Source organism: Hyla sarda, chromosome 7 (genome assembly GCF_029499605.1).
Source record: "Hyla sarda isolate aHylSar1 chromosome 7, aHylSar1.hap1, whole genome shotgun sequence".
Lineage (NCBI taxonomy): Eukaryota > Metazoa > Chordata > Amphibia > Anura > Hylidae > Hyla > Hyla sarda.
This window is the reverse complement of record NC_079195.1, coordinates 200,287,078-200,300,809: the sequence shown is the minus strand read 5'-3', so window position 1 is coordinate 200,300,809 and position 13,732 is coordinate 200,287,078. Positions and strand designations below refer to the sequence as shown.

At 41.2% G+C, this 13,732-nt stretch overlaps 1 protein-coding gene across 1 annotated transcript in view; it reads right to left on the bottom strand.

The window, feature by feature from the left end:
- Positions 1-13,732, bottom strand: part of LRRC42 (leucine rich repeat containing 42) — a 34,591-nt gene that overhangs the window by 19,338 nt on the left and 1,521 nt on the right. Inside the window, exons 2-3 of the mRNA XM_056532153.1 lie at positions 11,042-11,493; positions 5,326-5,457 (exon numbers count right to left, since the gene is read on the bottom strand). Of these exons, the coding sequence (XP_056388128.1) occupies positions 5,326-5,457; positions 11,042-11,493 (584 nt within the window). The remainder of the gene's footprint in view (positions 1-5,325; positions 5,458-11,041; positions 11,494-13,732) is intronic.

Below are 13,732 nucleotides of genomic sequence, written 5' to 3'. Positions count from 1 at the left end.
TTTCAAAAAAAATCTGTCAAAAAAAAAAAAAAAAAGACCATGCGAGAACTATTTAAGGGGAAATGCAGTCCGTATGCTTTTCTCAGATGACAGAGATCCAAGTCTATGATCTTTGCCGTGCACCAGAATCTAGAATAATCAATACGGTGCCTAAACTTCACAAGACAAGCCCTGTCTATATACCCTATATAAGCACATGGCCATCTTCTAGGGGAAGCTGCTGCAGAGCAATTGTTTAGCTGGTCACGGCTTCCAGCTGATTCTGCTAAGGGTTATGTGAAGCCATCAGTCACATTTTGTGCTTTATTATGATGAAACTAGCCAATAAAAATTCCACCGGCAGAGATTTTTATATCACAAACATAAAAAAAAAGAAAAAAAAACCTGCTATAGCAGATTTATGGAATTACAGGCCGACACCCTTGGTGGTTTAGAAATCTTTAAAACACGTTTTCTTGGTCCATACAATACAAAACAATGATTCAAGAATTTGAAGACTGGATCATTGACAAGTTCCAGAACCGGCAGAGGTAAATAAACTGGAGTCTGGATAGAAGACACACAAAATTAGTTCAGTAGGACCATGAGGGCAACATGTGGATATAATGCTGTTATCTAAAGTAAATGGGTGCGATCAGTGCTGAGACCCCCACCAATTGCTGCATTCAGCTAGGAGAAGCGTATAATGAGTATTACACTGCCGGCTTGTTGTGGCTTACATTTTACATAAGCCTGCTTATAAGGGGCAGATTATAAATTTGTCTTACTTTTTAAAAACTCACATTTAGAAAAAAAAAAAAAAAAAGGCAAAGCATTTAATGGACAATGTCACTTTTGAAAACTTAAAATGTTGTGCATGCAAATACAAAAATTCAAGCAGCACACTGCAAGCATTAAAGGGGTTATCCAGGAAATTTTTTTTTTATATATATATCAACTGGCTCCAGAAAGTTAAACAGATTTGTAAATTACTTCTATTAAAAAATCTTAATCCTTTCAGTACCAATAATTATCAGCTGCTGAAGTTGAGTTGTTCTTTTCTGTCTAAGTGCTCTCTGATGACACGTGTCTCGGGAACTGTCCAGAGTAGAAGCAAATACCCATAGCAAACCTCTTCTACTCTGTGCAGTTCCTGAGACAAGCAGAGGTGTCAGCAGAGAGCACAGTTGTTAGGCAGAAAACAACAACTCAACTTCAGCAGCTGATAATTATTGAAAGGATTAAGATTTTTTAATAGCAGTAAGTTACAAATCTGTTTAACTTTCTGGAACCAGTTGATATAAGAAAAAAAGTATTTTTCCTGGAATACCCCTTTAATATATATATAGAAAAACATTGTGCATAAGCGTACCATTTAAACAAACAATGGCTGTGTAGTTTTCTTTGTGGGTTTTAATTCCCTACAATTTATTTCCCACGGTATTTACTAAGGTTTCCCTACATTTTCCACTTTCCCTACATTTTGCTTTTTTTACACATGCTCTGATCTGTCGGGTTTTCCTCAGCTGAAATCCACCACATTTTCTGTGGAAACTTTAGTAAATATGTTGGGATTTTGTGAAAATGTTGGAAACACACCCCTTTTCTGTGATCACGCCTCCTTTCCCCGACGACCACGCCCCTTTTTCGGGTTTTCTTAGCAAAATGGAGAGTTAGTTGGGGTTTTTTCAATTCAGGTGCAATTTCAGGCACAGGCAGAATTTCAGGCGCATATTCTGGTGCAGACAGAATTTTAGGCGCAATGCGCCCGAAACTGGCGCACAACCCGACAAAACATGTCGGGTTTGCAATAGTAAATGAGGGCCATAATGGCCCTCATTTACTAACAGGATCCCGACACTTTTTGTCGGGTTTTGCGCCAGAATTCGGTCTGCGCCAGAATTTGCGCACAACCCGACAATATCAAAATCACTCAGAGTGAAAAAAAAACAACAAAAGGGGCATGTGCCCAACAAAAAGAGAAAAAACACTCCGAGTGGGAAGAAAACTCACAGGAAAACCTGTGAGTTTTGCTTCACAGAAAACCGACAGCTCAGAGCTGTCGGTAAATTCCTCAAAACAGGGTCTGTTCCATGTTGGGGGTAGTAGTAGAGGGGCTGAGGGATTGATCGCACTGGGTCTCACTTCTGAGACCCAATCTGATCAGATGTTATTAAGCAGGGGAGGGGGCGGCATGTTCCGATCCCCTGCAATGTACAGTAAACTTTCATTTTAAATTCCCCACCAGTCCACCAGGAGCCCTGAATGGCCGGGACCAAGGAGCCAATCAGGGCTCCTGACAGGGTTTTAACCCCTTAAGGATGCAGAGTTTCCCGTTTTTGCATTTTCGTTTTTTCCTCCTTGCCTTTAAAAATTAAACTCTTTCAATTTTGCACCTAAAAATCCATATGATGGCTTATTTTTTGTGGCACCAATTCTACTTTGTAATGACGTCAGTCATTTTGCCCAAAAATCTACGGCGAAACGGAAAAAAAATCATTGTGAGACAAAATTGAAAAAAAACGCTGCTTTGTAACTTTTGGGGGCTTCCGTTTCTACGTAGTACATTTTTCGGTAAAAATGACACCTTATCTTTATTCTGTAGGTTCATACGATTAAAATGATACCCTACTTATATAGGTTTGATTTTGTCGGACTTCTGGAAAAAATCATAACTACATGCAGGAAAATTTGTACGTTTAAAATTGTCATCTTCTGACCCCTATAACTTTTTTATTTTTCCGTGTATGGGGCGGTATGAGGGCTCATTTTTTGCGCTGTGATCTGAAGTTTTTGCATTCATAGGACTTATTGATCGCTTTTTATTCATTTTTTCATGATATAAAAAGTGACCAAAAATGCACTATTTTGGACTTTGGAATTTTTTTGCGCGCACGCCATTGACTGTGCGGTTTAATTAAGGATATATTTTTATAATTCGGAAATTTCCGCACGCGGTGATACCATATATGTTTATTTTTATTTACACTGTTTTTTTTTATGGGAAAAGGGGGGTGATTCAAACCCATAGGGACCTATAACACTGCACACTCTGATCTATTACATTGATCACTGGTTTCTCATAGGATGATTCTGATCGATGATTCTGCCGCTTGACTGCTCATGCCTGGATCTCAGGCACTGAGCAGTCATTCGGCGATCGTACAGCGAGGAGGCAGGTAGGGATCCTCCAGCTGTCAAGTATGCTGTTCGAGATGCCGCAATTTCGCCATGGCTATCCCGAACAGCCCACTGAGCTAACCGGCATGCTTTCACTTTCACTTTAGACGCGGCATTCAACTTTGAAAGCCGCGTCTAAAAGGTTAATAGCGCGCGGCACCGCAATCAATTCCGCACGCTATTAGCCACGGGTCCCGGCCGTTGCCCTGCGTTATAGATCGGGAGCGGACACATGACGTACCGGTACGTCATGTGTCCTTAAGGGGTTAACATAGAAGCACTGTGGTGGGCAAAGATGTATAGAATTGCTGGGAGGAATATATCTGGCCCCTCCAGCGTTTCTATATATCTTTCCCCCTGCTGAGCTATATCAAAATTAGTGCCCGCTGTGCTTGAATAAATGTACTGCCCCCTCAGCGCTATTATATATCGATACTGACCCCCGCTGCACATATACTGACCCCCGCTGCGCATATTTATATGTATACACTGACCCCCCCCCCCCCCAGCTGCGCATATTAATATTCATATTTTCTCCCTCCCCTGGCTGCCAATGAATGAAAACTCTATTAGAGGCGGAGCGGAAGGCTGCTGCCCGCTCACACTGCTAAGAGTTTGTCATTCATAGCGGGCAGCAGCTGCATATCATGCTGTGGGGGGGGAGACATATGGATATATGTCTGACCCCCACATCATACATATACAAATGCCGGCTCACCGCTATGTATGACAAGTAAGCTAATAGGAGCAGCAGCGCGAGCCTCCCTGCACGGCTTTACTTGTCATTCATAGTGGTGAGCGGACATTTGTATATGTATGATGTGAGGGTCAGACATATATCCATATGTCTCCCCCCCACAGCATGATATGCAGCTGCTGCCAGCTATGAATGACAAACTCTTAGCAGTGTGAGCGGGCAGCAGCCTTCCGCTCCGCTGCTAATAGAGTTTTCATTCATTGGCAGCCAGGGGAGGGAGAAAAATGAATATTAATATGCGCAGCTGGGGGGGGGGGTCAGTATATATATCAATATGCGCAGCGGGGGTCAGTATATGTGCAGCGGGGGTCAGTATAGATATATAATAGCGCTGGGGGGGGCAGTACATTTATTCAAGCGCAGCGGGCACTAAGTTTGATATAGCGCAGCAGGGGGAAAGATATAAAGAAACGCTGAAGGGGCCAGATATATACCCCCCCTCCAGCGATTCTATACATCTTTGCCCACCACAGCGCTTCTATATTAAAACCCTGCCAGGAGCCCTGATTGGCTCCTCGGTGGGGAATTTAAAAATGAAAGTTTACAGTACATTTGCAGGGGATCGGAACATGCCGCCCGCTCCCCTGCTTAATAACATCTGATCGGGTCTCAGAAGTGAGACCTGGTGCGATCAATCCCTCAGCCCCTCTACTACTACCCCCAACATGGAACAGACCCTGTTCCATGATGGGGGTAGTCGTACAAGCACTAATGTAGTCAGAATTTGCAGAGACTTTTTTCTGTCGCACAGAATACATTTTGTGCAACAGAAAAAAAAACTGCGACAGAAAGAAAGGGAAATTGGGCGAAATTGGGCGACAGATTAGTAAATAGCATCAGAAAAAAAAGGAGTAAAGGACTTGCAAAAACACAAACCGACACTCCACTCTTAGTAAATGAGGGCCATTGTGTACCCCCCAACCATGGTGAGGAGACCTCATTGGAACGGACCCTACACTCAACATACCTCTCCTGGGATAGCACTTAGCCTGCATATTGGGGGCATGTAAAGTGCACGACTTAAGAGGCAGACACTCTCCTCACATAAAAAAAAAGGTTGTAACGACATGTCAGAAGTTTTCATTGGTTGGGGTCGGTATTTTAGGACCCAAACTAATCACTAGAAAAAGCCAGGAGAAATGTACAGTAGGCGCATTCTCTCTCCCACCATCTAACTATCAGTAGAAGACTCAGTACTGAGCCCCCAACCTATCAAAACTATTGGCCTGTCTCTAAGAAAGTGGTCTTCAACCTGCGGACCTCCAGATGTTGCAAAACTACAACTCCCAGCATGCTCGGACAGCCGTTGGAGGTCCGCAGGATAAAGACCACTGCTGTAGGATATATCAATATAACACCTATGTAAATATAACACCAACATAAGGCAAAGGGTACAACTATTACTATACCTGTCCATAGCCTGAGAGGAAAGGTGCGCAAGCAGCTCGTGTTCATCTCCAAGTTTACAACACGACAAGTCCAAGCTGTGAAGACCATGGAATGATCGGATTTCTTCCAACTTTTCAGAAACAAGCAAGTACCTGTACAAGATATTAACATTAATAATAAAGATAGAACTCAATTTAAAAAAAATATATATATATATTTTGTGCTGTTTGAATAAGGTAAAATAAAATTAACTTCGGTGTATGACTAAAAGAAGGACAGAAAGCACTTGCTATATTTGTTCAGGTAAAATAAGATGCGTAGACACCATCAGATTGCTTAGCAATTGTCTGTCCTTGCAGCAGGTTACAACAGCGGCTCTACAACACCCTGTGTGATCTGTTGCTTTTACATGATCCTCCTACCCTTGTGGATGATGATGATGATGATGATCAGCTGCACAATTTCAAAATCCTATACATCAGGGTCCATATGTATCAATCACCATGTGGAATGCTGTAGCAAATCTATGGTCTTTACTATGGGGATTGTCCAAATTTTAAAACAGAAGCGTATGTTAGAGATGAGCGAACTTACAGTAAATTCGATTCGTCACAAACTTCTCGGCTCGGCAGTTGATGACTTATCCTGCGTAAATTAGTTCAGCCTTCAGGTGCTCCGGTGGGCTGGAAAAGGTGGATACAGTCCTAGGAAAGAGTCTCCTAGGACTGTATCCACCTTTTCCAGCCCACCGGAGCACCGGAAAGCTGAACAAATTTATGCAGGATAAGTCATCAACTGCCGAGCAGAGAAGTTTGTGACGAATCGAATTTACTGTAAGTTCGCTCATCTCTAGTAGTGAATAAAAGAAAAAAAAAAGTAGAAGTATAGTAATAATAATTATAAGTATAGATATAATAAAAAAATGAATATCAATAAATAATCAATAATTCATAAGAGCTATTAATTAATGAGTAATAGTAAATAATAAATAAATAATAGTTTATTATTTACTAGCTCTTATGAATTATTGATAATTATTATTTATTGATATTTTTTTATGATATCTAATTAATTATTATTACTATACTTCTACTTTTTTTTTTTCTTTTATTCACTATCCTTGAGGACTGGTTTTATATAATTATTTATTATATACGCTTCTCCACTTTATTAGGTTTTTTGGGGATTTAGACCAATCCCGTTAACCTCAGGATAGTATAACTAAGGGAGCTACACATACCCCTGGTTTAGTTTTAAAACGACATCCAGCATGCATTGCAGCACAGTTTACAGGTATGTCAGCTCCAATGGAAGTAGAAATGGGCCATACCTTGATCTTCTCACACTCAGCACTATGAATGCTGAGTACACAACATCAGTAGAGGAACAGGACATAGGGGATCGGCACCATCTGACTGGCCAGGGCAGTTTTAAAAATAAAATTATTTTAAGTTGAAGGAAAGACTGTTTTAGAAATCAGACAACCTCTTTGCTTTTGTGGCAAAAATTATTTTTAATGTTCATCCCACGACTGATCACTAAAATGAGCCAGGAGAAGCACACGGCTGAGCGCTTCATTCCCCAGTCTCTGTGTGCACGGCTGAGATAATCCCATAGACTGTCTTGGTGACGTAGCACAGAACTAGGACAGACTGTGCTTAGTGGGTGCCTTGTCTGGCTTCTAAAAGTGATCAATTGGGGTGTGAACACACAGGCCCCAAATGATCAAAACGTAGAAAACTAAACTAAAAGTACTAATGTTAATCTTGACAAATTTAGCAAGTACTAACAAGTTAGTAGGGGCATTTTTACATTTGTTGCATAATAAAAAAATATCCTATAACACAGACTGAACTAATATTGATAGACATAAGCCATAGAGCAGTGGTCTTCAACCTGCAGACCTCCAGATGTTGCAAAACTACAACTCCCAGCATGCCCGGACAGCCAACGGCTGTCCGGGCATGCTGGGAGTTGTAGTTATGCAACATCTGGAGGTCCGCAGGTGGAAGACCACTGCCATAGAGCATTAGCCCTCTGAAACCAAAATTAATTGACATGAGCCTTAAAGGGGTACTCCAGTAAAAAAACATTTTATTTTTTTATTTTTTTTTCAACTGGTGCCAGAAAGTAAGGCTGGGTTCACACTACGTTTTTGCCATACTGTTTTCAATCCGTTTTTCTAAAGAAAATCGTATGGCAAAAAAACGGATGGAACAGAATGGAAAAAAGTAAACCGTATGCGTTTTTTAAACAGTATACTGTTTTTAAAAGTGCATACAGTTCCGTCAGTTTTTATAGAAAAAAAAAAACATACGTTTTTGAAAATTTTGTCCATTTTTAATGGGAGGGGTTCTTGGGTGGGGACTTTAGGATTCAAATGCGCATCATGTGCAAAGTAAAAACGTATATGTTTTTCCCGTATGGAACCGTATACATGTGCGTTTCCCATTGACATCCATGTTAAAAAAAAACGTATGTGGTTGCAGTACGGTTTTAATACCGTAGACAAAATCGTGGTCAACCATGGTTTTGACTCCAGTTTAAAAACCGTACTGCAACCGCATACGTTTTTTTTTTTTTACATGGACGTCAATGGGAAACGCACATGTATACGGTTCCATACGGGAAAAACGTATACGTTTTTACTTTGCACATGCGCATTTGAATCCTAAAGTCCCCACCCAAGACCCCTCCCATTAAAAATGGACAAAATTTTCAAAAACTTATGTTTTTTTTAAATAAAAACTGACGGAACTGTATGCACTTTTAAAAACAGTATACTGTTTTAAAACGCATACGGTTTACTTTTTTCCATACTGTTCCATCCGTTTTTTTGCCATACGGTTTTCTTTAGAAAAACGGATTGAAAACAGTATGGCAAAAACGTAGTGTGAACCCAGCCTTAAACAGATTTGTAAATTACTTCTATTCAAAAATCTTAATCCTTCCAGGACTTATTAGCTGCTGAATACTACAGTGGAATTTCTTTTCTGTTTGAAACACAGAGCTGTCTGCTAACATCATGAGCACAGTGCTCTCTGCTGACATCTCTGTCCATTTTAGGAACTGTCCAGAGTAGGAGAAAATCCCCATAACAAACATATGCTTCTCTGGACAGTTCCTAAAATGGACAGAGATGCCAGCAGAGAGGACAGTGGTCATGATGTCAGCAGAGAGCTCTGTGTTTCAAAAAGAAAATAATTTCCGCTGTAGTATTCAGCACCTAATAAGTACTGGAAGGATTAAGATTTTTTAATGGAAGTAATTTACAAATCTAAACTATAAAAAATATTGGGGCTCAAGGTCTGAGATATCAGTACACAATTTATTAACTAATAAATACATACAATGGTGTATAAAATTACCAGGGACTCACAGGGCCCTTGTGAGTCATCAGGGACATTAAATTATCATAAAATCAGTAAAAAATGGTAAAATATGATAAAAAACCTTAATTGAGACCAATAGAAATATATAAAATTGTATCCACTGTAGAAGGTCTGGATTATATTCTAAGTACTTGTTGCTCCAGATCAGCCACAGGATACAAAGTGGATACAATGTATTAAAGTAAATTAGCTCTTGTAAGTAAGCTCGCAACAATGTTTCGTTTTGCAGTCACCAATTGACAGATCAATTATTACAGTAATTCAGTTATCACAGTCTTCATGTAAACAGAAACTGCTGCGCTGGTAGCTGAAAAATAGTCTTTGCAAGTATTAAGCAATAATGTAGCAATTCTGTGATAATAAAATAGTCTTTTATATCTTTCTTTAACCACTGGGTCTGCTGCGCTGACAGCCTGTATATGTTCTTTGATAGATGGACACATATAACAGTTATATATGTGCCCAGATCGGCAATAGTAGCAGTCGAAAATAGATAATGTCTCACACACAGCGTGTGCGTGTATGCTCACCGATCCCTCGGGAAAAGATATTACGCTCTCCGGTGGATATGAATCCTGCGATACCCGGTATGGCGTGGATGTTGCGATCTCCCAGTACCGGTCGCCGGTCACGCTGGAATACAAAAGTCCTCCTGCTGGAGCGGGTGTAGTGCGGGCACACCGCTGGAGACTCTGCCTTCTCCTATATCGCGGTGCGGCACAGCCGTGGGCCAGGAGGTTGGGGACTGCAGCGCTTCTGCTACATCCACTGATAAAGTCACTAGCGGCGTCCTCGTGGAGGTTTGCGCGCGCTACACATGAAATGTGATTGACAGGTATCTGTCTTTGATGTTAAGCAGTAAATGGTGACTTGCGCTTATTGATAATAGTTAGATGGTCTCAATAGTAGATATTGGGGGGGGGGGTCACTGGACGCGTTTCAGGACCTTCGCAGTCCTTTCTTCAGCAGCTTTAAATAATCATATATGTCGGGGGTCAGTATCTTAACATATATATACCAATAGTCCCTCCCCTACCAATTATGACCTCACATCCAGTGTCAACAATAGTAGAGGTTACAATTTATGAATGAATGTGAACCAATCCTTCTATATGGGAAAAGAAAACATTTGTCAGGACTATAAATTGTAGGGCTAATGTGTAGACTAGCTTAAATGTACTATTGACACCATCTAACTATTATCAATAGGCGCAATTCACCATTTACTGCTTAACATCAAAGATAGATACCTGTGACTAACAGTGGACGTAGCAGAAGCGCTGCAGTCCCCAACCTCCTGGCCCACGGCTGTGCCGCACCGCGATATAGGAGAAGGCAGAGTCTCCAGCGGTGTGCCCGCACTACACGCGCTCCAGCAGGAGGACTTTTGTGTTCCAGCGTGACCGGTACTGGGAGATCGCAACATCCACGCCATACCGGGTATCGCAGGATTCATATCCACCGGAGAGCGTAATATCTTTTCCCGAGGGATCGGTGAGCATACACGCACACGCTGTGTGTGAGACATTATCTATTTTCGACTGCTACTATTGCCGATCTGGGCACATATATAACTGTTATATCTGTCCATCTATCAAAGAACATATACAGGCTGTCAGCGCAGCAGACCAAGTGGTTAAAGAAAGATATAAAAGACTATTTTATTATCACAGAATTGCTACATTATTGCTTAATACTTGCAAAGACTATTTTTCAGCTACCAGCGCAGCAGTTTCTGTTTACATGAAGACTGTGATAACTGAATTACTGTAATACTTGATCTGTCAATTGGTGACTGCAAAACGAAACATTGTTGCAAGCTTACTTACAAGAGCTAATTTACTTTAATACATTGTATCTGGAGCAACAAGTACCTAGAATATAATCCAGACCTTCTACAGTGGATACAATTTTATATATCTCTATTGGTCTCAATTAAGGTTTTTTTTTTTATCATATTGTACCATTTTTTTTTTAACTGATTTTAAGATAATTTAATGTCCCTGAAGACTCACAAGGGCCCTGTGAGTCCCAGGTAATTTTATACACCATTGTATGTATTTATTATTTAATAAATTGTGTACTGATATCTCAGACCTTGAGCCCCAATATTTTTTTATAGTTTATATTTTTATTACAGACACTGAGGGTATAAGTGTCAGATTGGGCAGCTCAGGTCATTTTGTGAGTTGGATAGACAAGAGCCTCTCCAATATATATTTTTTATCTAATTTACAAATCTGTTTAACTTTCCGGCACCAGTTGATTTAAAAAAAAAAAATAAATACATTTCCACCGGAGTACCCCTTTAATGTTCCCTTGTTATAAAATGCAGTACACATACTTGCCCCGCAGACACAGTGATGACAGCATCAAGTCTCCATAGGCCTCTGTGAACTTGCACAGGGCTTTGAGTCCACTCTGTGGATGACAGAACTGTTGCCGGGCTTCTGCGGCTGTGAACAGTCTCTCTGCAACTTGCTCAGGAAACCCAAGCAGGGAGTCTACGTGCTGAATATTGTCCGCAATGAGATCAAGAGCCAAAGTGAACAAGGACTTAGCAGAATACCGCAAGCTTCCCTGCTCAGTGTATGTAAAAATAAATGGCTTCTCCTTAGGTTTACATGTATCGCCTTGTTTCACGCATAGTTCCACTGAAAAGCCTTTGGAGAAGAGTCTAACAGGAGGAGTCTTGATCCGGACACAATGAGATCCTGCCAGTGACAGCTGACCTTTTTCCCGTACATAGATCGGCCCAATGTCTTCATGTCCCTGAAGGTCTGAAATCTGTGACATCTGAACATAAATTGAAGTAAAAAATAGGAAATTATAGAACATCAAAGACTCTTTTTTTTTTTTTTTACCACACCAAACCACCTCAGCTTTCCATTTCCATTGCAATTTGCAATAAAGTGACTGTAATACAGATTGCAATTCTCTGAATTATTAAAGTAAATATTGCTTCCATAAATGTTAGGATTCGGCTAGCTGGATGTGGATCCTCTGTGTCAGCGAGGGATTGGCGTGGACCGTGTCGGTGGACCGGTTATAGGGTTGCTACTGGTTTTCACCAGAGCCCGCCGCAAAGCGGCGGTAGCAACCAGGTCGTATCCACTCGCTGACTGCTGAGAAGGCGTGGGACAGAAGGACTAGGCAGAGGCAAGGTCAGACGTAGCAGAAGGTCGGGGCAGGCGGCAAGGTTCGTAGTCAATGAGGATAGCAGAAGGTCTGGAACACAGGCTTTGGACAACACTAAATGCTTTCTCTGGCACAAGGCAACAAGATCCAGCAAGGAAGTGCAGGGGAAGTGAGGTCATATGGACAGGGAGCAGGTGGAAGCTAATTAGACTGATTGAGCCAGGCACCAATCATTGGTGCACTGGCCCTTTAAATCTTAGAGAGCTGGCGCGCGCGCCCTAAGACGCGGAGCCGCACGCGCCAGGACGTGACAGCCGGGGACCGGGACAGGTGAGTGACTTGGGATGCGATTCGCGAGCGGGCGCGTCCCGCTATGCGAATCGCATCCCCGCCGGCAATGTCAGTGCAGCACTCCCGGTCAGCGGGTCTGAACGGGGCGCTGCAGAGAGAGGAACGCCGCGAGCGCTCCGGGGAGGAGCAGGGACCCGGAGCGCTCGGCGTAACAATAAAAATGGGTTCTGTCTACATCTTTATATATTTTTGGACATCCAAAATTCTGTGTATAATGTGTTCTTACTATATCTGTAGCTCAGGTAGGACTCCATTTTCCTGATACAGAGCTCTAAAACCTCTGCAAAAGAATTAAAGAGGAACTGTGACCAACCCCCAAAAATGTGTTTCCTAATACAGTGTTCCCTTAACTTACAATGGCCTCAACATACAATAGTTTCAACATACAATGGTCTTTTCTGGACCATTGTAACTTGAAACCAGACTCAACATACAATGCTTTGGAATCTGCGAAATGTGTCAATGGCTGGAAGAACCGACCAATCAGAATGGATATTTCACTGGTAAAACCCCTGTGCATGCACTGACTGGTGTCTGGTAGCGCCCCTTACAGTACAGGGAGGTATTACATGTTCTGTACTCTTTACCTGTGCCAGGGTTAGGTGCCCCTTTGGGCATCAGGTGAGGGCGGCTCCATTTTCCTTTTTTTTTTTTTTAGGACATTGTGTGTTCTGTACAGGACCCTGAAGAATCTCCTGTCCTCTACATAGACCAGTGTTTCCCAAAAATGGTTGCTTCCAGCTGTTGCAAAGCTACAACTCCCAGCATGCCCGGACAGCCTTTGGGAGTTGTAGTTTTGCAACAGCTGGAGGCACCTTGATTGGGAAACACTGAAATAGACAGTGATTACAGCTCCCAGCAGATCTTTCTTACTTTTATATGTAAGGATTTGCTTTATCTGTATTAGTTATCTACTTATTTATGTTTAATCCTCACTTTTTCCTATTTTTGGATGACATTTTGGTGGCTTCAGAACCAATTACCAGGTTTCCATAGAGTTATGGTCTCAACATACAATGGTTTCAACATACAATGGTCGTCCTGGAACCGATCAATATTGTAACTTGAGGGACCACTGTATACACTTCCTGTTACTGAGATATGTGGATTTATAGTTTGTCTGACAATTCAGGGAATCAGTCAGATGAGCGTGAACTTAATTTTGAATAATGGGAGTAAATTGGAGATGTAAAATTTCCAGAAATGTTGAAGCCATGGAAAAAAACTGTTATATTTGCATATTATTTTATTTATTAATTTTTATTACAATTTTCAACATTTACAAATATGCAAGACCTTCCAGCCCACTGTTAGCAAGTTAACATTGGGAGATTTTAGAGTTTAGTAGTATTAAGCATTTAAGCCCATTCATTACTCCTCAATGTATTATACATTGTTTTGCGACTTTGTCAAGTTGAAATGTGATATATCTTTTGTGTCATTTTTTTTTTATTTATTCGTTTGTTTTATGTTTATATGTATTTAATGTAAAAAAAAAAAAAATAATAATTTTAGACTGGACTACTCCTTTAATAAGTTCCTCCCA